The sequence below is a fragment of the Heterodontus francisci genome, chromosome 9 (genome assembly GCF_036365525.1).
Source record: "Heterodontus francisci isolate sHetFra1 chromosome 9, sHetFra1.hap1, whole genome shotgun sequence".
Classification (NCBI taxonomy): Eukaryota; Metazoa; Chordata; class Chondrichthyes; order Heterodontiformes; family Heterodontidae; genus Heterodontus; species Heterodontus francisci.
Window position 1 is genome coordinate 49,283,946 of NC_090379.1, and position 22,626 is coordinate 49,306,571.

General features: G+C 62.5%; 1 protein-coding gene across 6 annotated transcripts in view; it reads right to left on the reverse strand.

Annotated features, from left to right (window-relative positions):
• ppp1r13bb (protein phosphatase 1, regulatory subunit 13Bb) overlaps positions 1–22,626 on the reverse strand; it is a 120,569-nt gene that overhangs the window by 70,660 nt on the left and 27,283 nt on the right. For all 6 annotated transcript variants that reach the window (XM_068039016.1, XM_068039013.1, XM_068039018.1 and 3 more), the window contains exon 5: positions 2,724–2,825. In XM_068039016.1, coding sequence (XP_067895117.1) covers positions 2,724–2,825 — 102 coding nt within the window. The remainder of the gene's footprint in view (positions 1–2,723; positions 2,826–22,626) is intronic.

The following is a 22,626-nucleotide window of genomic DNA, read 5'->3' on the forward strand; positions in this document are numbered from 1 at the left end:
TTAACTCACCTATATCCCTTTGCAGACTCCTTGCGTCCCCTACCTCTACTACGTAGCCTACTTCTACTCCTAGTTGTATGTTGTAGCACTAGATTAGATATCTGATTCATGAATGCACATTATTTTCTTATCGACTTAAAAGAAAATTGTTATCTGCAAAATATTAGTGAAGCCCATGTGTTTGGCAAATTTGTCACTGTTAAACATTTGACTTGTAAAGAAAAGGCGGAATATAATATTTAAGAACAAATCACATAATTGCATATGTGGGTACATGTTCCTTCTGTCTGCAAAGAACAGGGCCCTGTGTATTAATATATGTAGCTTCCAGTACGCGCAAATGCACCACACTGCGAGCCCGACTGACTACCTTAAATTGCTTTATTTATTTTTATTTATTTAGAGATACAGCGCTGAAACAGGCCCTTCAGCCCACCAAGTCTGTGCCGAACAAGAACCACCCATTTATACTAACCCTACAGTAATCCCATATTCCCTACCACCTACCTACACTAGGGGCAATTTACAATGGCCAATTTACCTATCACCTGCAAGTTTTTGGCAGTGGGAGGAGACCGGAGCACCCAGCGAAAACCCACGCGGTCACAGGGAGAACTTGCAAACACCGCACAGGCAGTACCCAGAATTGAACCCGGGTCACTGGAGCTGTGAGGCTGCGGTGCTAACCACTGCGCCGCCCTTACAGTGTAATTGTCAGTGTAATTCTTAGCACACTGAGGATTATTTAGCAAATGTTGTCCAATTGTGGAATCACATCTAATGTTGGACACTGTGTTTTGATTTTTGCTAGCAGGGGCTGGTTGGGTACGGTCTGTACCTTGCCTTGAAAATGTAATGTACCCCAAAAATTTGAGCAACAGCTGAAGCTAGCTGTTTCACGCTGCTACTATGCAGTAGCAACACGTGTGGTGTTCGCCATTAACAGGATGCTGCTGTCAAGCCAAAAAGACGTTCTGCCTATCACACAAATGGGTAATTGCATGTGTGTCTAGTAGATGTAGCTTAATTGTGGAGGTAACGCTGTCATTCACTTAGTAAGATCTTGGCTGGGATACTGATCCTCAATAATTATAGTAATAAGATGATATCCTGCAAAAGAGTGACCTGAACATGAATAAAGACAGTGATCTTGCAAAAAGATGTTTCACTTTGATTTTGCCTAAATCCACTTTCACACAGCATAAGTAACTTAACAGAAAGTGATGCTTTCAATCTACTTTTTACTATTATGCAGCTACCATTCAACCTTGTCCAGTCTCCTTGCAAAATGTCCCAGCTGCTTTAAAATGGCTCCTCCTGGATTTATCAGTTTCCCATAGTAAACAAGAAGTTCCTGTGTGGAAATCTGTGTTCTGCAGATAAGAATTGCCACATGAAATAACTCTTTATCAATAGAATGAATTATTCACCAACTCTTAATATGGCTTTGGAAGTAGTGATGAGACTTTTATGAAACAGTATCTGAATTGATGTCAAAGGGAATTTCGAGTTCTGTCATTTCATAGAATGACACAAACAGGCCATTCAGCTGAACCAGTCCATGCTAGTGTTTATGCTCCACTTGAACTTCCTCTGGTCTATTCTTATCTAACTTTATCTGCATAACGCTCTGTTCCCTTCTCCTTCATATGTGTACCTAGACTCCCTTAACAACTCCCTGTTGTAGCGAGTTCCAAATTCTCACCACTCTCTGGGTAAATAAGTTTCTTCTGAATTCCCCATTTGCTCCTCCTCACAAGTGGAAACATAGTGCCTACACCATCAAAACCTTTAATATTTTTAAAAGACTCTTTGACCACCCTCGACATTCTCTTTGTACCTGCACAACTACTTTTACTGATGTGTATTTCTACTGCGATCCCTTTGTTCCTCCACCGCAGAGTATTTTCCAAATATGTGACCTCTTCACCCTTTTCTTGCCAAAATGTAATACCTCACACTTATTCATTTGCCAATTATATGCACATACTGCAAGCTCATTAATGCCTTCCTTTAATTTGTTGCAGTCCCCCTCAGTTGGCCACTCTGTTGTTGAAGATAAACACAGTTCAAACACACAATATTTGATTTCAGTATAATGATAAACTCCTTCTATGGCATCCACACATCTTAGAAGAGCACTCTGTTCTCTGATCATCTCCAAAGCCATTCTAAAACCGGTCACTTTGTCGTGTATAAGAGCAGCTCTTCATTTGATTTTCCTGTTCTTGCTCTGAGAAAGCACCTGGTCTCCAGACAGCACTTCCTTATAGTAGCAGAACACAAGACTGGAATCTCAGTCTGAAACTCCTGTATCAAACATACTAGCTATTCCAAATTACAGTACCAAACAGTACTAAAGGAGCTGCAATGGCTTCTGAAGGGCGAGGGTGAGTGGATATTGATTTGGGATCATGGTTTGCAATATGTAGAAATCAAAAACAGTCAGAATTATAAGGAAAGGAAAAGAGGGAAACTGAAAGGCAAGTTAACTTTGGTGCGGAATTTGCAAAAGCAGCCAGTTATAGAATAATGGAAGCCTTTGAACAGATTGTGCCTTCATTATCAGCTAAGGAATTATACAAAATAAAATGGCACAAAGAAACAACATTGAATTATTTTTAATTTATCTTCAGCATTGATATTTATCATTTTGGATCAGACGGTTGCTTTTTATTAGGATACATTAAGCTGGATTCGTAAAAACCTTGTTAAGTTTCTACCTTGGCAACCAACATCTGTTGCTGGGCCTCAATCTGATGCTGCTGTCTGGAAGCCATTTCTTGCAGCTCTGAAAGTGTCAGCTCCACCCGAGGATTACCACCCTGTGTGTTAAAGGAAATGACATGTTAGCACTTGCAGGTATTTCGCAAACAAAAGGTCTGCATTTATTTAACTCTGAAGAGTCGATATTTGAAATTTTAAATGTTACTTAGTATCTCAAGGGTAGTTCATTATCAACTGAACCACCTATGTAGTAGACCTGTTACCCAATTGTCCACTTTTTATTCCAATTACTCTCCTTGCTCAATAATTGAGATGTGTAAATTCCTTTGCTACAAGAGATGTTGTGTTTTGAAAATTCCACATTTTTCACAATAGATGATGGCCTTTTAACTAGTTTTTACTTTCAGAATTTGTAGCCCAGATTTCTGCAGTAGGTATTAAATCAAACAGGCCACAGCTCTCTATTTAAAAAGTATGCGTGCCTGTAAAGTGCAAGTCCGAACAACTTGTAACATGGACCATTTGATAGAAATTGTAGAAAATTTATGATGCAGAAGGAGGCCATTCAGACCATCACGTTTGTGTTGCTCGACAAAGAGCAACTCAGCCTAATCCCACCTCCTTGCACTAGGTCTGTCAACCTGCAGGTCAGGCTTTTCAAGTCGACATCCAAGTATTTTGGTGAGAGTTTCTGCCTCTACCACCCTGTCAGGCAGTGAGTTCCAGGTCCCTACCACCCTCTGGGTGAAAAAAAAAAATCTTCATCTCCCCTCTAATCCTTCTACCAATTACTTTAAATCTATGCCCCTTGGTTTTTGACCCCTCTGCTAAGGTAAATAGGTCATCCCTATTTACTCAACTTCATACACCGCAACTAAATCACCCTTAGCCTCCCGTTCCAAGTAGCACAAACCCTGCCTATTCAATCATTCCTCATAGCTGAAAGTTTCCAGTCCTGGCAACATCCTCGTAAATCTCCTTGGCATCCTCCCCAGTGCAATCATGTCTTTCCTGTAATGTGATGACCAAAACTGTAAGCAATACTCAAGCTGCGGTTTCACTAGTATACAGTTCTAGCATAACCTCCCTGCTCTTCTGTTCAATGCATCGGCTAATAAAGGAAAGCATGCCACATGCCTTCTTAACCACCTTATCGACCTTTCCTGCTATCTTTAAGGATCTGTAGACACAATCCAAGGCCCCTCTGTTCCTCCACCCTACTCTGCATCCATTTGTGTAATCTCTTGCCTTGTTCCACCTCCCAAAATGCATTATCTCACACTTCTCCAGGTTGAATTCTATTTTCCACTTTTCTGTTTAACTGACCAGACCATATCTTCCTGTAGCCTAAAGCTTTCCTCCTCACTGTCAACCATACAGCCAATATTTGTATCATCTACAAACTTCTTCATCATACCCCCTACATTTGAGTCTAAACCATTAATATAAATTATAAAAAAGCAAGTGACCAAGTACTGAGCCTCCCAATGGTAACAACCTTCCAATCACAAAAACAATCCTCAACCATTACCCTTAGTTTCCTGTCACTAAGCCTACTTTGGACCCAATTTGCCACTCTCCCTTGTAATCCAAGGGCTTTTACTTTTTTGTTCAGTCTGCCATGCGAGACCTCGTCAAAAGCCTTACTAAAATCCATGTAGACCACATCCACCGCACTTGTCCTCCTCAGAGCGCGGGCGGGGGAGCGGGCGCGGGGGGGGGAGCGAGAGCGGGCGCGGGGGGGGGGAGCGAGAGCGGGCGCGGGGGGGGGAGCGAGAGCGGGCGCGGGGGGGGGAGCGAGAGCGGGCGCGGGGGGGGGAGCGAGAGCGGGCGCGGGGGGGGAGAGGAGCGGGCGCGGGGGGGGGAGCGAGAGCGGGCGCGGGGGGGGAGCGAGAGCGGGCGCGGGGGGGGAGCGAGAGCGGGCGCGGGGGGGGGAGCGAGAGCGGGCGCGGGGGGGGGAGCGAGAGCGGGCGCGGGGGGGGGAGCGAGAGCGGGCGCGGGGGGGGGAGCGAGAGCGGGCGCGGGGGGGGGAGCGAGAGCGGGCGCGGGGGGGGGAGCGAGAGCGGGCGCGGGGGGGGGAGCGAGAGCGGGCGCGGGGGGGGGAGCGAGAGCGGGCGCGGGGGGGGGAGCGAGAGCGGGCGCGGGGGGGGGAGCGAGAGCGGGCGCGGGGGGGGGAGCGAGAGCGGGCGCGGGGGGGGGAGCGAGAGCGGGCGCGGGGGGGGGAGCGAGAGCGGGCGCGGGGGGGGGAGCGAGAGCGGGCGCGGGGGGGGGAGCGAGAGCGGGCGCGGGGGGGGGAGCGAGAGCGGGCGCGGGGGGGGGAGCGAGAGCGGGCGCGGGGGGGGGAGCGAGAGCGGGCGCGGGGGGGGGAGCGAGAGCGGCGCGGGCGGCGGGGGGGGGAGCGAGAGCGGGCGCGGGGGGGGGAGCGAGAGCGGGCGCGGGGGGGGGAGCGAGAGCGGGCGCGGGGGGGGGAGCGAGAGCGGGCGCGGGGGGGGGGAGCGAGAGCGGGCGCGGGGGGGGGAGCGAGAGCGGGCGCGGGGGGGGGAGCGAGAGCGGGCGCGGGGGGGGGAGCGAGAGCGGGCGCGGGGGGGGGAGCGAGAGCGGGCGCGGGGGGGGGAGCGAGAGCGGGCGCGGGGGGGGGAGCGAGAGCGGGCGCGGGGGGGGGAGCGAGAGCGGGCGCGGGGGGGGGAGCGAGAGCGGGCGCGGGGGGGGGAGCGAGAGCGGGCGCGGGGGGGGGAGCGAGAGCGGGCGCGGGGGGGGGAGCGAGAGCGGGCGCGGGGGGGGGAGCGAGAGCGGGCGCGGGGGGGGGAGCGAGAGCGGGCGCGGGGGGGGGAGCGAGAGCGGGCGCGGGGGGGGGAGCGAGAGCGGGCGCGGGGGGGGGAGCGAGAGCGGGCGCGGGGGGGGGAGCGAGAGCGGGCGCGGGGGGGGGAGCGAGAGCGGGCGCGGGGGGGGGAGCGAGAGCGGGCGCGGGGGGGGGAGCGAGAGCGGGCGCGGGGGGGGGAGCGAGAGCGGGCGCGGGGGGGGGAGCGAGAGCGGGCGCGGGGGGGGGAGCGAGAGCGGGCGCGGGGGGGGGAGCGAGAGCGGGCGCGGGGGGGGGAGCGAGAGCGGGCGCGGGGGGGGGAGCGAGAGCGGGCGCGGGGGGGGGAGCGAGAGCGGGCGCGGGGGGGGGAGCGAGAGCGGGCGCGGGGGGGGGGAGCGAGAGCGGGGCGCGGGGGGGAGCGAGAGCGGGCGCGGGGGGGGGGAGCGAGAGCGGGCGCGGGGGGGGGAGCGAGAGCGGGCGCGGGGGGGGGAGCGAGAGCGGGCGCGGGGGGGGGAGCGAGAGCGGGCGCGGGGGGGGGAGCGAGAGCGGGCGCGGGGGGGGGAGCGAGAGCGGGCGCGGGGGGGGGAGCGAGAGCGGGCGCGGGGGGGGGAGCGAGAGCGGGCGCGGGGGGGGGAGCGAGAGCGGGCGCGGGGGGGGGAGCGAGAGCGGGCGCGGGGGGGGGAGCGAGAGCGGGCGCGGGGGGGGGAGCGAGAGCGGGCGCGGGGGGGGGAGCGAGAGCGGGCGCGGGGGGGGGAGCGAGAGCGGGCGCGGGGGGGGGAGCGAGAGCGGGCGCGGGGGGGGGAGCGAGAGCGGGCGCGGGGGGGGGAGCGAGAGCGGGCGCGGGGGGGGGAGCGAGAGCGGGCGCGGGGGGGGGAGCGAGAGCGGGCGCGGGGGGGGGAGCGAGAGCGGGCGCGCGGGGGGGGAGCGAGAGCGGGCGCGGGGGGGGGAGCGAGAGCGGGCGCGGGGGGGGGAGCGAGAGCGGGCGCGGGGGGGGGAGCGAGAGCGGGCGCGGGGGGGGGAGCGAGAGCGGGCGCGGGGGGGGGAGCGAGAGCGGGCGCGGGGGGGGGAGCGAGAGCGGGCGCGGGGGGGGGAGCGAGAGCGGGCGCGGGGGGGGGAGCGAGAGCGGGCGCGGGGGGGGGAGCGAGAGCGGGCGCGGGGGGGGGAGCGAGAGCGGGCGCGGGGGGGGGAGCGAGAGCGGGCGCGGGGGGGGGAGCGAGAGCGGGCGCGGGGGGGGGAGCGAGAGCGGGCGCGGGGGGGGGAGCGAGAGCGGGCGCGGGGGGGGGGAGCGAGAGCGGGCGCGGGGGGGGGAGCGAGAGCGGGCGCGGGGGGGGGAGCGAGAGCGGGCGCGGGGGGGGGAGCGAGAGCGGGCGCGGGGGGGGGAGCGAGAGCGGGCGCGGGGGGGGGAGCGAGAGCGGGCGCGGGGGGGGGAGCGAGAGCGGGCGCGGGGGGGGAGCGAGAGCGGGCGCGGGGGGGGGAGCGAGAGCGGGCGCGGGGGGGGGAGCGAGAGCGGGCGCGGGGGGGGGAGCGAGAGCGGGCGCGGGGGGGGGAGCGAGAGCGGGCGCGGGGGGGGGAGCGAGAGCGGGCGCGGGGGGGGGAGCGAGAGCGGGCGCGGGGGGGGGAGCGAGAGCGGGCGCGGGGGGGGGAGCGAGAGCGGGCGCGGGGGGGGGAGCGAGAGCGGGCGCGGGGGGGGGAGCGAGAGCGGGCGCGGGGGGGGGAGCGAGAGCGGGCGCGGGGGGGGGAGCGAGAGCGGGCGCGGGGGGGGGAGCGAGAGCGGGCGCGGGGGGGGGAGCGAGAGCGGGCGCGGGGGGGGGAGCGAGAGCGGGCGCGGGGGGGGGAGCGAGAGCGGGCGCGGGGGGGGGAGCGAGAGCGGGCGCGGGGGGGGGAGCGAGAGCGGGCGCGGGGGGGGGAGCGAGAGCGGGCGCGGGGGGGGGAGCGAGAGCGGGCGCGGGGGGGGGAGCGAGAGCGGGCGCGGGGGGGGGAGCGAGAGCGGGCGCGGGGGGGGGAGCGAGAGCGGGCGCGGGGGGGGGAGCGAGAGCGGGCGCGGGGGGGGGAGCGAGAGCGGGCGCGGGGGGGGGAGCGAGAGCGGGCGCGGGGGGGGGAGCGAGAGCGGGCGCGGGGGGGGGAGCGAGAGCGGGCGCGGGGGGGGGAGCGAGAGCGGGCGCGGGGGGGGGAGCGAGAGCGGGCGCGGGGGGGGGAGCGAGAGCGGGCGCGGGGGGGGGAGCGAGAGCGGGCGCGGGGGGGGGAGCGAGAGCGGGCGCGGGGGGGGGAGCGAGAGCGGGCGCGGGGGGGGGAGCGAGAGCGGGCGCGGGGGGGGGAGCGAGAGCGGGCGCGGGGGGGGGAGCGAGAGCGGGCGCGGGGGGGGGAGCGAGAGCGGGCGCGGGGGGGGGAGCGAGAGCGGGCGCGGGGGGGGGGAGCGAGAGCGGGCGCGGGGGGGGGAGCGAGAGCGGGCGCGGGGGGGGGGAGCGAGAGCGGGCGCGGGGGGGGGGAGCGAGAGCGGGGCGCGGGGGGGGAGCGAGAGCGGGCGCGGGGGGGGGAGCGAGAGCGGGCGCGGGGGGGGGAGCGAGAGCGGGCGCGGGGGGGGGAGCGAGAGCGGGCGCGGGGGGGGGAGCGAGAGCGGGCGCGGGGGGGGGAGCGAGAGCGGGCGCGGGGGGGGGAGCGAGAGCGGGCGCGGGGGGGGGAGCGAGAGCGGGCGCGGGGGGGGGAGCGAGAGCGGGCGCGGGGGGGGGAGCGAGAGCGGGCGCGGGGGGGGGAGCGAGAGCGGGCGCGGGGGGGGGAGCGAGAGCGGGCGCGGGGGGGGGAGCGAGAGCGGGCGCGGGGGGGGGAGCGAGAGCGGGCGCGGGGGGGGGAGCGAGAGCGGGCGCGGGGGGGGGAGCGAGAGCGGGCGCGGGGGGGGGAGCGAGAGCGGGCGCGGGGGGGGGAGCGAGAGCGGGCCGCGGGGGGGGGGGAGCGGAGAGCGGGGCGCGGGGGGGGGGAGCGAGAGGCGGCGCGGGGGGGGGAGCGAGAGCGGGCGCGGGGGGGGGAGCGAGAGCGGGCGGGGGAGCGGCGGCGGGGGGGGGAGCGAGAGCGGGCGCGGGGGGGGGGAGCGAGAGCGGGACGCGGCGCGGGGGGAGCGAGAGCGGGCGCGGGGGGGGGAGCGAGAGCGGGCGCGGGGGGGGGAGCGAGAGCGGGGCGCGGGGGGGGGAGCGAGAGCCGGGCGCGGGGGGGGGAGCGAGAGCGGGCGCGGGGGGGGAGCGAGAGCGGGCGCGGGGGGAGCGAGAGGGGCCGGGGGGGAGCGAGAGCGGGCGCGGGGGGGGGAGCGAGAGCGGGCGCGGGGGGGGGGAGCGAGAGCGGGCGCGGGGGGGGGAGCGAGAGCGGGCGCGGGGGGGGGAGCGAGAGCGGGCGCGGGGGGGGGAGCGAGAGCGGGCGCGGGGGGGGGGAGCGAGAGCGGGCGCGGGGGGGGGGGAGCGAAGAGCGGGCGCGGGGGGGGGAGCGAGAGCGGGCGCGGGGGGGGGAGCGAGAGCGGGCGCGGGGGGGGGGAGCGAGAGCGGGCGCGGGGGGGGGAGCGAGAGCGGGCGCGGGGGGGGGAGCGAGAGCGGGCGCGGGCGGGGGGAGCGAGAGCGGGCGCGGGGGGGGGAGCGAGAGCGGGCGCGGGGGGGGGAGCGAGAGCGGGCGCGGGGGGGGGGGAGCGAGAGCGGGGCGGGGGGGGGGAGCGAGAGCGGGCGCGGGGGGGGGAGCGAGAGCGGCGCGGGCGGGGGAGCGAGAGCGGGCGCGGCGGGGGGGAGCGAGAGCGGGGCGCGGGCGGGGGGAGCGAGAGCGGGCGCGGGCGGGGGGGAGCGAGAGCGGGCGCGGGCGGGGGGGAGCGAGAGCGGGCGCGGGGCGGGGGGGAGCGAGAGCGGGCGCGGGGGCGGGGGGGAGCGAGAGCGGGCGCGGGCGGGGGGGAGCGAGAGCGGGCGCGGGCGGGGGAGCGAGAGCGGGCGCGGGCGGGGGGAGCGAGAGCGGGCGCGGGCGGGGGGAGCGAGAGCGGGCGCGGGCGGGGGAGCGAGAGCGGGCGCGGGCGGGGGAGCGAGAGCGGGGGCTGCGGGCGGGGGAGCGAGAGCGGGCGGCGGGGGGGGAGCGAGAGCGGGCGCGGGCGGGGGAGCGAGAGCGGGCGCGGGCGGGGAGCGAGAGCGGGCGCGGGCGGGGGAGCGAGAGCGGGCGCGGGCGGGGGAGCGAGAGCGGGCGCGGGCGGGGAGCGAGAGCGGGCGCGGGCGGGGGAGCGAGAGCGGGCGCGGGCGGGGGAGCGAGAGCGGGCGCGGGCGGGGGGAGCGAGAGCGGGGCGCGGGCGGGGGAGCGAGAGCGGGCGCGGGCGGGGGAGCGAGAGCGGGCGCGGGCGGGGGAGCGAGAGCGGGCGCGGGCGGGGGAGCGAGAGCGGGCGCGGGCGGGGGAGCGAGAGCGGGCGCGGGCGGGGGAGCGAGAGCGGGCGCGGGCGGGGGAGCGAGAGCGGGCGCGGGCGGGGGAGCGAGAGCGGGCGCGGGCGGGGGAGCGAGAGCGGGCGCGGGCGGGGGAGCGAGAGCGGGCGCGGGGCGGGGAGCGAGAGCGGGCGCGGGCGGGGGGAGCGAGAGCGGGGCGCGGGCGGGGGAGCGAGAGCGGGCGCGGGCGGGGGAGCGAGAGCGGGCGCGGGCGGGGGAGCGAGAGCGGGGCGGGCGCGGGCGGGAGCGAGAGCGGGCGCGGGCGGAGGGAGCGAGAGCGGGCGCGGGCGGGGGAGCGAGAGAGCGGGCGCGGGCGGGGGAGCGAGAGCGGGCGCGGGCGGGGGAGCGAGAGCTGGGCGCGGGCGGGGGAGCGAGAGCGGGCGCGGGCGGGGGGAGCGAGAGCGGGCGCGGGCGGGGGGAGCGAGAGCGGGCGCGGGCGGGGGCGGCGGAGAGCGAGAGCGGGCGCGGGCGGGGGAGCGAGAGCGGGCGCGGGGCGGGGGAGCGAGAGCGGGCGCGGGCGGGGGAGAGCGAGAGCGGGGCGCGGAGCGAGAGCGGCGCGGCGGAGCGAGAGCGGGCGCGGGCGGAGGGAGCGAGAGCGGCGCGGGCGGGAGAGCGAGAGCGGGCGCGGCGGGGAGCGAGAGCGGGCGCGGGCGGGAGAGCGAGAGCGGGCGCGGGCGGGGGAGAGCGAGGAGCGTCGGGGCGTAGCGGCGGGGAGAGCGAGAGCGGGGCGCGTCGGGAGGGAGCGAGAGCGGGCGCGTCGGGGAGCGAGAGCGGGCGCGGGCGGAGGGAGCGAGAGCGGGCGCGGCGGGAGGAGCGAGAGCGGGCGGCGGGAGCGAGAGCGAGCGGCGCGTCGGAGAGCGAGAGCGGCGCGGGCGGGGGAGAGCGAGAGCGGGCGCGGGCGAGGGAGCGAGAGCGGGCGCGTCGGAGAGCGAGAGCGGGCGCGTCGGAGAGCGAGAGCGGGCGCGTCGGAGAGGAGAGCGGGCGCGTCGGAGAGCGAGAGCGGGCGCGTCGGAGAGCGAGAGCGGGCGCGTCGGAGAGCGAGAGCGGGGCGCGTCGGAGAGCGAGAGCGGGCGCGTCGGAGAGCGAGAGCGGGCGCGTCGGAGAGAGAGAGCGGGCGCGTCGGAGAGAGAGAGCGGGCGCGTCGGAGAGAGAGAGCGGGCGCGTCGGAGAGAGAGAGCGGGCGCGTCGGAGAGAGAGAGCGGGCGCGTCGGAGAGAGAGAGCGGGCGCGTCGGAGAGAGAGAGCGGGCGCGTCGGAGAGCGAGAGCGGGCGCGTCGGAGAGCAGAGAGCGGGCGCGTCGGAGAGCGAGAGCGGGCGCGTCGGAGAGAGAGAGCGGGCGCGTCGGAGAGAGAGAGCGGGGCGCGTCGGAGAGAGAGAGCGGGCGCGTCGGAGAGAGAGAGCGGGCGCGTCGGAGAGAGAGAGCGGGCGCGTCGGAGAGAGAGAGCGGGCGCGTCGGAGAGCGAGAGCGGGCGCGTCGGAGAGAGAGAGCGGGCGCGTCGGAGAGAGAGAGCGGGCGCGTCGGAGAGGAGAGAGCGGGCGCGTCGGAGAGAGAGAGCGGGCGCGTCGGAGAGAGAGAGCGGGCGCGTCGGAGAGAGAGAGCGGAGCGCGTCGGAGAGAGAGAGCGGGGCGCGTCGGAGAGAGAGAGCGGGCGCGTCGGAGAGAGAGAGCGGGCGCGCGAGAGAGAGAGCGGGCGCGTCGGAGAGAGAGAGCGGGCGCGTCGGAGAGAGAGAGCGGGCGCGTCGGAGAGAGAGAGCGGGCGCGTCGGAGAGAGAGAGCGGGCGCGTCGGAGAGAGAGAGCGGGCGCGTCGGAGAGAGAGAGAGCGGGCGCGTCGGAGAGAGAGAGCGGGCGCGTCGGAGAGAGAGAGCGGGCGCGTCGGAGAGAGAGAGCGGGCGCGTCGGAGAGAGAGAGCGGGCGCGTCGGAGAGAGAGAGCGGGCGCGTCGGAGAGAGAGAGCGGGCGCGTCGGAGAGAGAGAGCGGGCGCGTCGGAGAGAGAGAGCGGGCGCGTCGGAGAGAGAGAGCGGGCGCGTCGGAGAGAGAGAGAGCGGGCGCGTCGGAGAGAGAGAGCGGGCGCGTCGGAGAGAGAGAGCGGGCGCGTCGGAGAGAGAGAGCGGGCGCGTCGGAGAGAGAGAGCGGGCGCGTCGGAGAGAGAGAGCGGGCGCGTCGGAGAGAGAGAGCGGGCGCGTCGGAGAGAGAGAGCGGGCGCGTCGGAGAGAGAGAGCGGGCGCGTCGGAGAGAGAGAGCGGGCGCGTCGGAGAGAGAGAGCGGGCGCGTCGGAGAGAGAGAGCGGGCGCGTCGGAGAGAGAGAGCGGGCGCGTCGGAGAGAGAGAGCGGGCGCGTCGGAGAGAGAGAGCGGGCGCGTCGGAGAGAGAGAGCGGGCGCGTCGGAGAGAGAGAGCGGGCGCGTCGGAGAGAGAGAGCGGGCGCGTCGGAGAGAGAGAGCGGGCGCGTCGGAGAGAGAGAGCGGGCGCGTCGGAGAGAGAGAGCGGGCGCGTCGGAGAGAGAGAGCGGGCGCGTCGGAGAGAGAGAGCGGGCGCGTCGGAGAGAGAGAGCGGGCGCGTCGGAGAGAGAGAGCGGGCGCGTCGGAGAGAGAGAGCGGGCGCGTCGGAGAGAGAGAGCGGGCGCGTCGGAGAGAGAGAGCGGGCGCGTCGGAGAGAGAGAGCGGGCGCGTCGGAGAGAGAGAGCGGGCGCGTCGGAGAGAGAGAGCGGGCGCGTCGGAGAGAGAGAGCGGGCGCGTCGGAGAGAGAGAGCGGGCGCGTCGGAGAGAGAGAGCGGGCGCGTCGGAGAGAGAGAGCGGGCGCGTCGGAGAGAGAGAGCGGGCGCGTCGGAGAGAGAGAGCGGGCGCGTCGGAGAGAGAGAGCGGGCGCGTCGGAGAGAGAGAGCGGGCGCGTCGGAGAGAGAGAGCGGGCGCGTCGGAGAGAGAGAGCGGGCGCGTCGGAGAGAGAGAGCGGGCGCGTCGGAGAGAGAGAGCGGGCGCGTCGGAGAGAGAGAGCGGGCGCGTCGGAGAGAGAGAGCGGGCGCGTCGGAGAGAGAGAGCGGGCGCGTCGGAGAGAGAGAGCGGGCGCGTCGGAGAGAGAGAGCGGGCGCGTCGGAGAGAGAGAGCGGGCGCGTCGGAGAGAGAGAGCGGGCGCGTCGGAGAGAGAGAGCGGGCGCGTCGGAGAGAGAGAGCGGGCGCGTCGGAGAGAGAGAGCGGGCGCGTCGGAGAGAGAGAGCGGGCGCGTCGGAGAGAGAGAGCGGGCGCGTCGGAGAGAGAGAGCGGGCGCGTCGGAGAGAGAGAGCGGGCGCGTCGGAGAGAGAGAGCGGGCGCGTCGGAGAGAGAGAGCGGGCGCGTCGGAGAGAGAGAGCGGGCGCGTCGGAGAGAGAGAGCGGGCGCGTCGGAGAGAGAGAGCGGGCGCGTCGGAGAGAGAGAGCGGGCGCGTCGGAGAGAGAGAGCGGGCGCGTCGGAGAGAGAGAGCGGGCGCGTCGGAGAGAGAGAGCGGGCGCGTCGGAGAGAGAGAGCGGGCGCGTCGGAGAGAGAGAGCGGGCGCGTCGGAGAGAGAGAGCGGGCGCGTCGGAGAGAGAGAGCGGGCGCGTCGGAGAGAGAGAGCGGGCGCGTCGGAGAGAGAGAGCGGGCGCGTCGGAGAGAGAGAGCGGGCGCGTCGGAGAGAGAGAGCGGGCGCGTCGGAGAGAGAGAGCGGGCGCGTCGGAGAGAGAGAGCGGGCGCGTCGGAGAGAGAGAGCGGGCGCGTCGGAGAGAGAGAGCGGGCGCGTCGGAGAGAGAGAGCGGGCGCGTCGGAGAGAGAGAGCGGGCGCGTCGGAGAGAGAGAGCGGGCGCGTCGGAGAGAGAGAGCGGGCGCGTCGGAGAGAGAGAGCGGGCGCGTCGGAGAGAGAGAGCGGGCGCGTCGGAGAGAGAGAGCGGGCGCGTCGGAGAGAGAGAGCGGGCGCGTCGGAGAGAGAGAGCGGGCGCGTCGGAGAGAGAGAGCGGGCGCGTCGGAGAGAGAGAGCGGGCGCGTCGGAGAGAGAGAGCGGGCGCGTCGGAGAGAGAGAGCGGGCGCGTCGGAGAGAGAGAGCGGGCGCGTCGGAGAGAGAGAGCGGGCGCGTCGGAGAGAGAGAGCGGGCGCGTCGGAGAGAGAGAGCGGGCGCGTCGGAGAGAGAGAGCGGGCGCGTCGGAGAGAGAGAGCGGGCGCGTCGGAGAGAGAGAGCGGGCGCGTCGGAGAGAGAGAGCGGGCGCGTCGGAGAGAGAGAGCGGGCGCGTCGGAGAGAGAGAGCGGGCGCGTCGGAGAGAGAGAGCGGGCGCGTCGGAGAGAGAGAGCGGGCGCGTCGGAGAGAGAGAGCGGGCGCGTCGGAGAGAGAGAGCGGGCGCGTCGGAGAGAGAGAGCGGGCGCGTCGGAGAGAGAGAGCGGGCGCGTCGGAGAGAGAGAGCGGGCGCGTCGGAGAGAGAGAGCGGGCGCGTCGGAGAGAGAGAGCGGGCGCGTCGGAGAGAGAGAGCGGGCGCGTCGGAGAGAGAGAGCGGGCGCGTCGGAGAGAGAGAGCGGGCGCGTCGGAGAGAGAGAGCGGGCGCGTCGGAGAGAGAGAGCGGGCGCGTCGGAGAGAGAGAGCGGGCGCGTCGGAGAGAGAGAGCGGGCGCGTCGGAGAGAGAGAGCGGGCGCGTCGGAGAGAGAGAGCGGGCGCGTCGGAGAGAGAGAGCGGGCGCGTCGGAGAGAGAGAGCGGGCGCGTCGGAGAGAGAGAGCGGGCGCGTCGGAGAGAGAGAGCGGGCGCGTCGGAGAGAGAGAGCGGGCGCGTCGGAGAGAGAGAGCGGGCGCGTCGGAGAGAGAGAGCGGGCGCGTCGGAGAGAGAGAGCGGGCGCGTCGGAGAGAGAGAGCGGGCGCGTCGGAGAGAGAGAGCGGGCGCGTCGGAGAGAGAGAGCGGGCGCGTCGGAGAGAGAGAGCGGGCGCGTCGGAGAGAGAGAGCGGGCGCGTCGGAGAGAGAGAGCGGGCGCGTCGGAGAGAGAGAGCGGGCGCGTCGGAGAGAGAGAGCGGGCGCGTCGGAGAGAGAGAGCGGGCGCGTCGGAGAGAGAGAGCGGGCGCGTCGGAGAGAGAGAGCGGGCGCGTCGGAGAGAGAGAGCGGGCGCGTCGGAGAGAGAGAGCGGGCGCGTCGGAGAGAGAGAGCGGGCGCGTCGGAGAGAGAGAGCGGGCGCGTCGGAGAGAGAGAGCGGGCGCGTCGGAGAGAGAGAGCGGGCGCGTCGGAGAGAGAGAGCGCGCGCGTCGGAGAGAGAGAGCGAGAGAGAGAGAGAGAGAGAGAGAGAGAGCGCGCGTCGGAGAGAGAGAGAGAGAGAGCGCGTCGGAGAGAGAGAGAGAGAGAGCGCGTCGGAGAGAGAGAGAGAGAGAGAGAGAGAGAGAGAGAGAGCGCGCGCGTCGGAGAGAGAGAGAGAGAGAGCGCGTCGGAGAGAGAGAGAGAGAGAGCGCGTCGGAGAGAGAGAGAGAGAGAGCGCGTCGGAGAGAGAGAGAGAGAGAGCGCGTCGGAGAGAGAGAGAGAGAGAGCGCGTCGGAGAGAGAGAGAGAGAGAGCGCGTCGGAGAGAGAGAGAGAGAGAGCGCGGAGAGAGAGAGAGAGAGAGAGCGCGGAGAGAGAGAGAGAGAGCGCGTCGGGGAGAGAGAGAGAGAGCGCGTCGGGGAGAGAGAGAGAGAGAGCGCGTCGGAGAGAGAGAGAGAGAGCGCGTCGGAGAGAGAGAGAGAGAGCGCGTCGGAGAGAGAGAGAGAGCGCGCGTCGGAGAGAGAGAGAGAGAGCGCGTCGGAGAGAGAGAGAGAGAGCGCGTCGGAGAGAGAGAGAGAGAGCGCGTCGGAGAGAGAGAGAGAGCGCGCGTCGGAGAGAGAGAGAGAGAGCGCGTCGGAGAGAGAGAGAGAGAGCGCGTCGGAGAGAGAGAGAGAGAGCGCGTCGGAGAGAGAGAGAGAGAGCGCGTCGGAGAGAGAGAGAGAGAGCGCGTCGGAGAGAGAGAGAGAGAGCGCGTCGGAGAGAGAGAGAGAGAGCGCGTCGGAGAGAGAGAGAGAGAGCGCGTCGGAGAGAGAGAGAGAGAGCGCGTCGGAGAGAGAGAGAGAGAGCGCGTCGGAGAGAGAGAGAGAGAGCGCGTCGGAGAGAGAGAGAGAGAGCGCGTCGGAGAGAGAGAGAGAGAGCGCGTCGGAGAGAGAGAGAGAGAGCGCGTCGGAGAGAGAGAGAGAGAGCGCGTCGGAGAGAGAGAGAGAGAGCGCGTCGGAGAGAGAGAGAGAGAGCGCGTCGGAGAGAGAGAGAGAGAGCGCGTCGGAGAGAGAGAGAGAGAGCGCGTCGGAGAGAGAGAGAGAGAGAGAGAGAGCGCGTCGGAGAGAGAGAGAGAGAGAGAGCGCGGAGAGAGAGAGAGAGAGCGCGTCGGAGAGAGAGAGAGAGAGCGCGTCGGAGAGAGAGAGAGAGAGCGCGTCGGAGAGAGAGAGAGAGAGCGCGTCGGAGAGAGAGAGAGAGAGCGCGTCGGAGAGAGAGAGAGAGAGCGCGTCGGAGAGAGAGAGAGAGAGCGCGTCGGAGAGAGAGAGAGAGAGCGCGTCGGAGAGAGAGAGAGAGAGCGCGTCGGAGAGAGAGAGAGAGAGCGCGTCGGAGAGAGAGAGAGAGAGCGCGTCGGAGAGAGAGAGAGAGAGCGCGTCGGAGAGAGAGAGAGAGAGCGCGTCGGAGAGAGAGAGAGAGAGAGAGCGCGTCGGAGAGAGAGAGAGAGAGAGCGCGTCGGAGAGAGAGAGAGAGAGAGCGCGCCGGAGAGAGAGAGAGAGAGAGCGCGTCGGAGAGAGAGAGAGAGAGAGCGCGTCAGAGAGAGAGAGAGAGAGCGCGTCGGAGAGAGAGAGAGAGCGCGTCGGAGAGAGAGAGAGAGAGCGCGTCGGAGAGAGAGAGAGAGAGCGCGTCGGAGAGAGAGAGAGCGCGTCGGAGAGAGAGAGCATCGGACAGAGAGAGAGAGAGAGAGAGAGAGAGAGCGCGTCAGAGAGAGAGAGCGAGAGAGCGCGTCAGAGAGAGAGAGCGAGAGAGCGCGTCGGAGAGAGATCACTCCTCTCAGATGGATATCTGTCTAGGATACTCCGCATCACTACAACCAGTGTGCGGGCAAACATTGACTTCTTGTGCAAGCAAAAAAATATGCTCAATATCTCTCAAAATCAGTGTTCAACATAGTGATGAGAACCCAAGTCAATAAATTAATCTTCTCATTTGAAGCTTCTTCATAAAAATGGACATTTGTTGTTTTGATTATTAAGATACATTTTTTATGCCCTATCTTTCTGAAATTGTCTAATCGGCCACTCACGTCAGACAAAAATTATAATGTGACCCCTCACATGAAAAGGTTGGACAACCCTGGGCTACTACTTCCACCCCTCGTCTCACCTAGACTGTGATGGTGATGTGGCTCTTAAAATCAAACCATACCTTGGTCAGTCCCCCACTCCTCTTACATTTTGTCCTCCTTTGAGCACTTCATTTTTTATTTATTTATTTATTTAGAGATACAGCACTGAAACATGCCCTTCGGCCCACCGAGTCTGTGCCGACCAAGAACCACCCATTTATACTAACCCTACAGTAATCCCATATTCCCTACCACCTACCTACACTAGAGGCAATTTACAATGGCCAATTTACCCATCACCTGCAAGTCTTTGGCGGTGGGAGGAAACCAGAGCACCCGGCAAAAACCCACACGGTCACAGGGAGAACTTGCAAACTCTGCACAGGCAGTACCCAGAATTGAACCCGGGTCCCTGGAGCTGTGAGGCTGCGGTGCTAACTACTGTGCCGCCCTTTTGTATTATAGAGTCACACAGCACAGAAACTGCCCCTACGGCCCATCGTGTCTGTGCCAGCCATCAAGCACCTATCTATCCGAATCCCATTTTTCAGCACTTGCCCCGTAGCCTTGTATGCTATGGCATTTCAAGTGCTCATCTAAATACTTCTTAAATGTTGTGAGGGTTCCTGCCTCTTACCACCTCTTCAGGCAGTGCGTTCCAGATTCCAACCACCCTATGGGTGAAATTTTTTTCCTCAAATCCCCTCTAAAACTCCTGCCTCTTACCTTAAATCTGTGCCCCCTGGTTATTCACCCCTCCACTAAGGGAAAAAGTTTCTTCCCATCTATCCTATCAATGCCCCTCATAATTTTGTGTACCTCAATCATGTCCCCCCTCAGCCTTCTCTGCTCTAAGGAAAACAACCCTAGCCTATCCAGTCTCTCTTCATAGCTGAAATGCTTCAGCCCAGGCAACATCCTGGTGAATAAAAGCAAAATACTGCGGATGCAGGAAATCTGAAATCAAAATAAGAAATGCTGGAACCACTCATCAGGTCTGGCAGCATCTGTGGAAAGAGAAGCAGAGTTAACGTTTCGGGTCAGTTCCGAAGAAGGGTCACTGACCCGAAACGTTAACTCTGCTTCTCTTTCCACAGATGCTGCCAGACCTGCTGAGTGGTTCCAGCATTTCTTATTTTTATTTAACATACTGGTGAATCTCCTCTGCACCCTCTCCAGTGCAGTCACATCCTTCCTATAGTGTGGTGCCCAGAACTGTACACAGTACCCAGGCTGTGGCCTAACTAGCATTTTATACAGCTCCATCAGAACCTCCCTGCTCTTATATTCTATGCCTTGGCTAATAAAGACAAGTTTCCCACATGCCATCCTAACCACCTTATCTACCTGTGCTGCTGCCTTCAGTGATCTATGGACAAGTACACCAAGGTCCCTCTGACCCTCTGTATTTCCTAGGGTCCTACCATCCATTGTATATTCCCTTGCCTTGTTAGTCCTCCCAAAATGCATCACCTGACACTTCTCAGGATTAAATTCCATTTGCCACTGCTCCGCCCATCTTACCAGCCCATCTATATCATCCTGTAATCTCAGGCTTTCCTCCTCACTGTTTACGACACCAGATTTTGTGCCATCTGGGAACTTACTGATCATACCTCCTTTTGCTCCTCTCCCTCTCACTTAAAATCTTCATTCTCCACTGTCCACCCAAGTATCAAAAAAATTTTCTTTGAAACCATGTTTATTTTTAAGACTGAATCAGTTTAAGTTTGTAAAACACAATGGATAATTGTCAGTTAATGAGTAATATTTGGCTCATCTATGTGAAGCTATAGAAAAAACCTAAAGTGAACCATGACTGAGATAAGAAATTTCTTCACTCAAAGGGTGGTGATATCTGTGAAATTCTCTACCCCCAAGGGCTGTCAAGGCTCAGTCATTGAGTATGTTCAAGACAGAGGTCGACAGATTTCTAGATATTAAAGGTACCAAAGGATGTGGGGCTAGTGCAGAAAAATGGCGTTGAGGTCGATCAGCCATAATCCAGTTAAATGGCGGAGCAGGTTTGAGGGGTCCAATGGTCTAATCCTGCTCCAATTTCCTATGTTCCAATGATATAAGGTTATTAGAATTGCTTGGACAATGAACAACTAATAGAAGAACACGTTGAAATACCTACACTTGTGGCTCACCACAACCCTCTGAAGGGCAATCAGGGATGGGCAACAAATGCTGGCCGTGCCAGCGACACCCACATCCCAATAAAGAATTTTTAAAAACTTGTTCTTGAAGCAGCTGTGATTTAAGAATCAACTCATTGTATGCGAACCCACCACAGAGCAGCTTCCTTGTAAATTTTCCACTCAAAACAAAAAGCATCATGTAAATTGACATAGCAATGACATAGCAATTTCACCAGTTTTCAGTTTGGAAGGAGTTTAGTTATTTTCAGTGGTGTTCCAGCTAACTCCACTTGAAGCTAGATGCAAAATTCAAATAGACAAATCCTTTTTTGTGCTTTTTAATCACCTTTACATAATGGTGCTGTTTCTGGAGGCAGGGAATACCATCTCATATTTTTCTTCCAGGCTCTAGAAGCAAAGTGATAACCTGTGGTAAAAATAAATGATTGCCCTGTTGCATCCATCAGATCAGCCATTTAATTTTGGTCATGGGGAGGATGAGCTCCTGGCCGACCCACAAAGGCCATTAAGCATCATTGCCATATTGTTGCCATGTCTCGACCCTCCATGATATACTGACTGACTCTAGCCCCTGAAAACTGGTTTAAGCCAATTCTCGAATTAACAAGGTGCAGCTGCGAGCAGAGCCTGAGTGAACCCTGTTTAAAGCTGTTCTAAAACTCACCTTCTCCAACCCAAACAGCAACTGTTAAGTTAATCTGCTAAATAAAAGACAGATTAGACTTAAGATAAAATTAACCCTTAATTATCCTCAGTTACCAAACTTCCACTATAGCACTCAAATGCAACCCAAGTCAGCACTCCAGTGCAAACAAAAAACCTCCCTCTAGGGTAATAGGAGTAACAATCCAGGAGTAACAAGCCCAGAGAACCATGGATGACCAGAAACATTCAGGGTATGATGAGAAGGAAAAGAGAGGCTTTTAGCAAATACAAGGAGAGCAAATCAACAGAAGCATTAGTGGAGTACAGAAAGTGTAGGATGGAGCTTAAGAAAGCAATTAGGAGAGCAAAGAGGGGATATGAGAAAGCTCTGGCTGGTAAAAGTAGGGAAAATCCCAAGATATTCTGTAAGATGTTAATGGGAAGAGGATAACCAGGGAAAGAGTAGGACCCACTAGGGACCAAGGGGGAAATTTGTGGGTGGAGCCAGAGGACATTGGTAGGGCGTTGAATTAATATTTCACATCTGTCTTCACCCAAAAGAATGAGGATTTAGACATGGAACTTAGAGAGAGAGAGACTGTGAGGTCCTTGAGCAAATTGTCATAGGGAGTGACAAGGTATTGGAGGTTTTGGAAGGCTTAAAAGTGGACAAATCTCCAGATCTGGACGATTTGTGTCCCAGGATGCTGTGGGAGGCGAGGGTGGAGATTACAGGGGCTCTGACCCTAAGTTTTAATTTCTCTCTGGCCACGGGGGAGGTGCCAGAGGACTGGAGAACAGCTAATGTGGTCCCACTATTTAGAAAGGTTGTAGAGATAACTCAAGGAACTACAGACCAGTGAGTCTCACGTCAGTGGTAGGGAAACTATTGGAGAAAATTCTGAAGGAGAGAATCCATCTCCACTTGGAGAGGCAAAATTTGATTAGGAATCGTCAGCATGGCTTTGTCAGAGGGAGGTCATGCCTAACAAATTTGATTGAATTTTTTGAGCATGTGACCAGGTGTGTAGATGAGGGTAGTGCAGTTGATGTAGTTTACATGGATTTTAGCAAAGCCTTTGACAAGGTCCCACATGGGAGACGTATCAAGAAAGCAAATGCACATGGGATACAAGGTAACTTGATAAGGTGGATTCAAAATTGGCTTAGCTGTAGGAGACAGGGAGTGATGACAGACGGCTGTTTTAGTGACTGGAAGCCAGTGTCCAGTGGCGTACCACAGGGATCTGTACTGGGTCCCCTATTGTTAGTCATCTATGTTGTTTATATAAATGACAATGTGGGAGGTAGGATCAGTAAGTTCGCGGATGACACAAAGATTGGCTGAGTGGTTAAGAGTGATGTGGAGTGTCTTAGGTTACAGGAAGATAGAGACAGGATGGTGTATAAATTCCTCCATGACATTGCTCCATCCTATCTTTGCAGTTCCCCTATATTCCCTTCTAAATGCCCGGTTCCTCCAACTTCCTCTTTTGTGCATTCTCCCTCTGGCCTATTGGACCCCTTTATCATTTTAAATATCCGAGCACCCGTTAACCTTCTAACCTCAATGGAGTACAAACAAGGTTTATGCACCCCATCCTCAATTTAACCCTTTAAGCCCTGGTATAATTCAGGTGAATCTGCATTGTACCCTCGCCGAAGCTAACGTATCCTTCCAGATATGCAGTGCCCAAAACTCATCAAAAATGCAGTACTCCCAATGGGATCTCACCAAGGCTCTGCACAACTGAAGCATCACTTCTTTGGTTCTGCAATCCATCTCACTTTAGATGAAGGCCGTCATTCCATTAGCCTTTTCAAACCTCAGCATTAGCTTTTATTGCTTGGGCACATGGACACTCAAATCCCTTTGCCCCTCCACAGCTCCTAGTCTCTCACCATTGAGCAGATATTCCGATCTGTCCTGCTCAAACCCAAAGCTGACCTCCTTACAATTCCCTACCATTTATCATCATCTTTCTCACTTACTCGGTTTATACCCCATTGTAGCTTCCTGTTCCCATCCACACGAAGTACTTTGCCTCCTAGTTCACTGTCATTTGCAAAACCTGGAGATTAAACACTCTATTCATTCACAGAAGTCATTAGCACATATGGTGAAAAGTTGAGGCCCCAGTATAGATCCCTGGGGAACACCACTGGCTGATTTATGTCCCTTTCAATCCAAACCTCTGTCTCCCAACCTCCTAACTAGTTACCAACTCATGTCACATGGTTACTTCCAATTCCATGTACATTTATTTTTTGCTAATAATCTATTGTTTGGAACTTTATCAAATGCCTTCTGAAGTCCATACAAACAATATCCATAAATAAATCGACTATCCACTATGCTAGTGACCTGCTCAAAAGTAAATTAGGGTGTTGAGAGTGCTGGGAGACAGGTAGGGCGTAAGTGAGCAACAGCTGGGCATTATTGCCATAAGCAAGGAAGTTAAATCTTTGCTAGTAGCTGATATTGTTGCACATCCTGCAGGCACTGTGAAGCTTAACCTGACCCTGGAGTGAACAGCAAAATGATCAAGATGTCCAAGA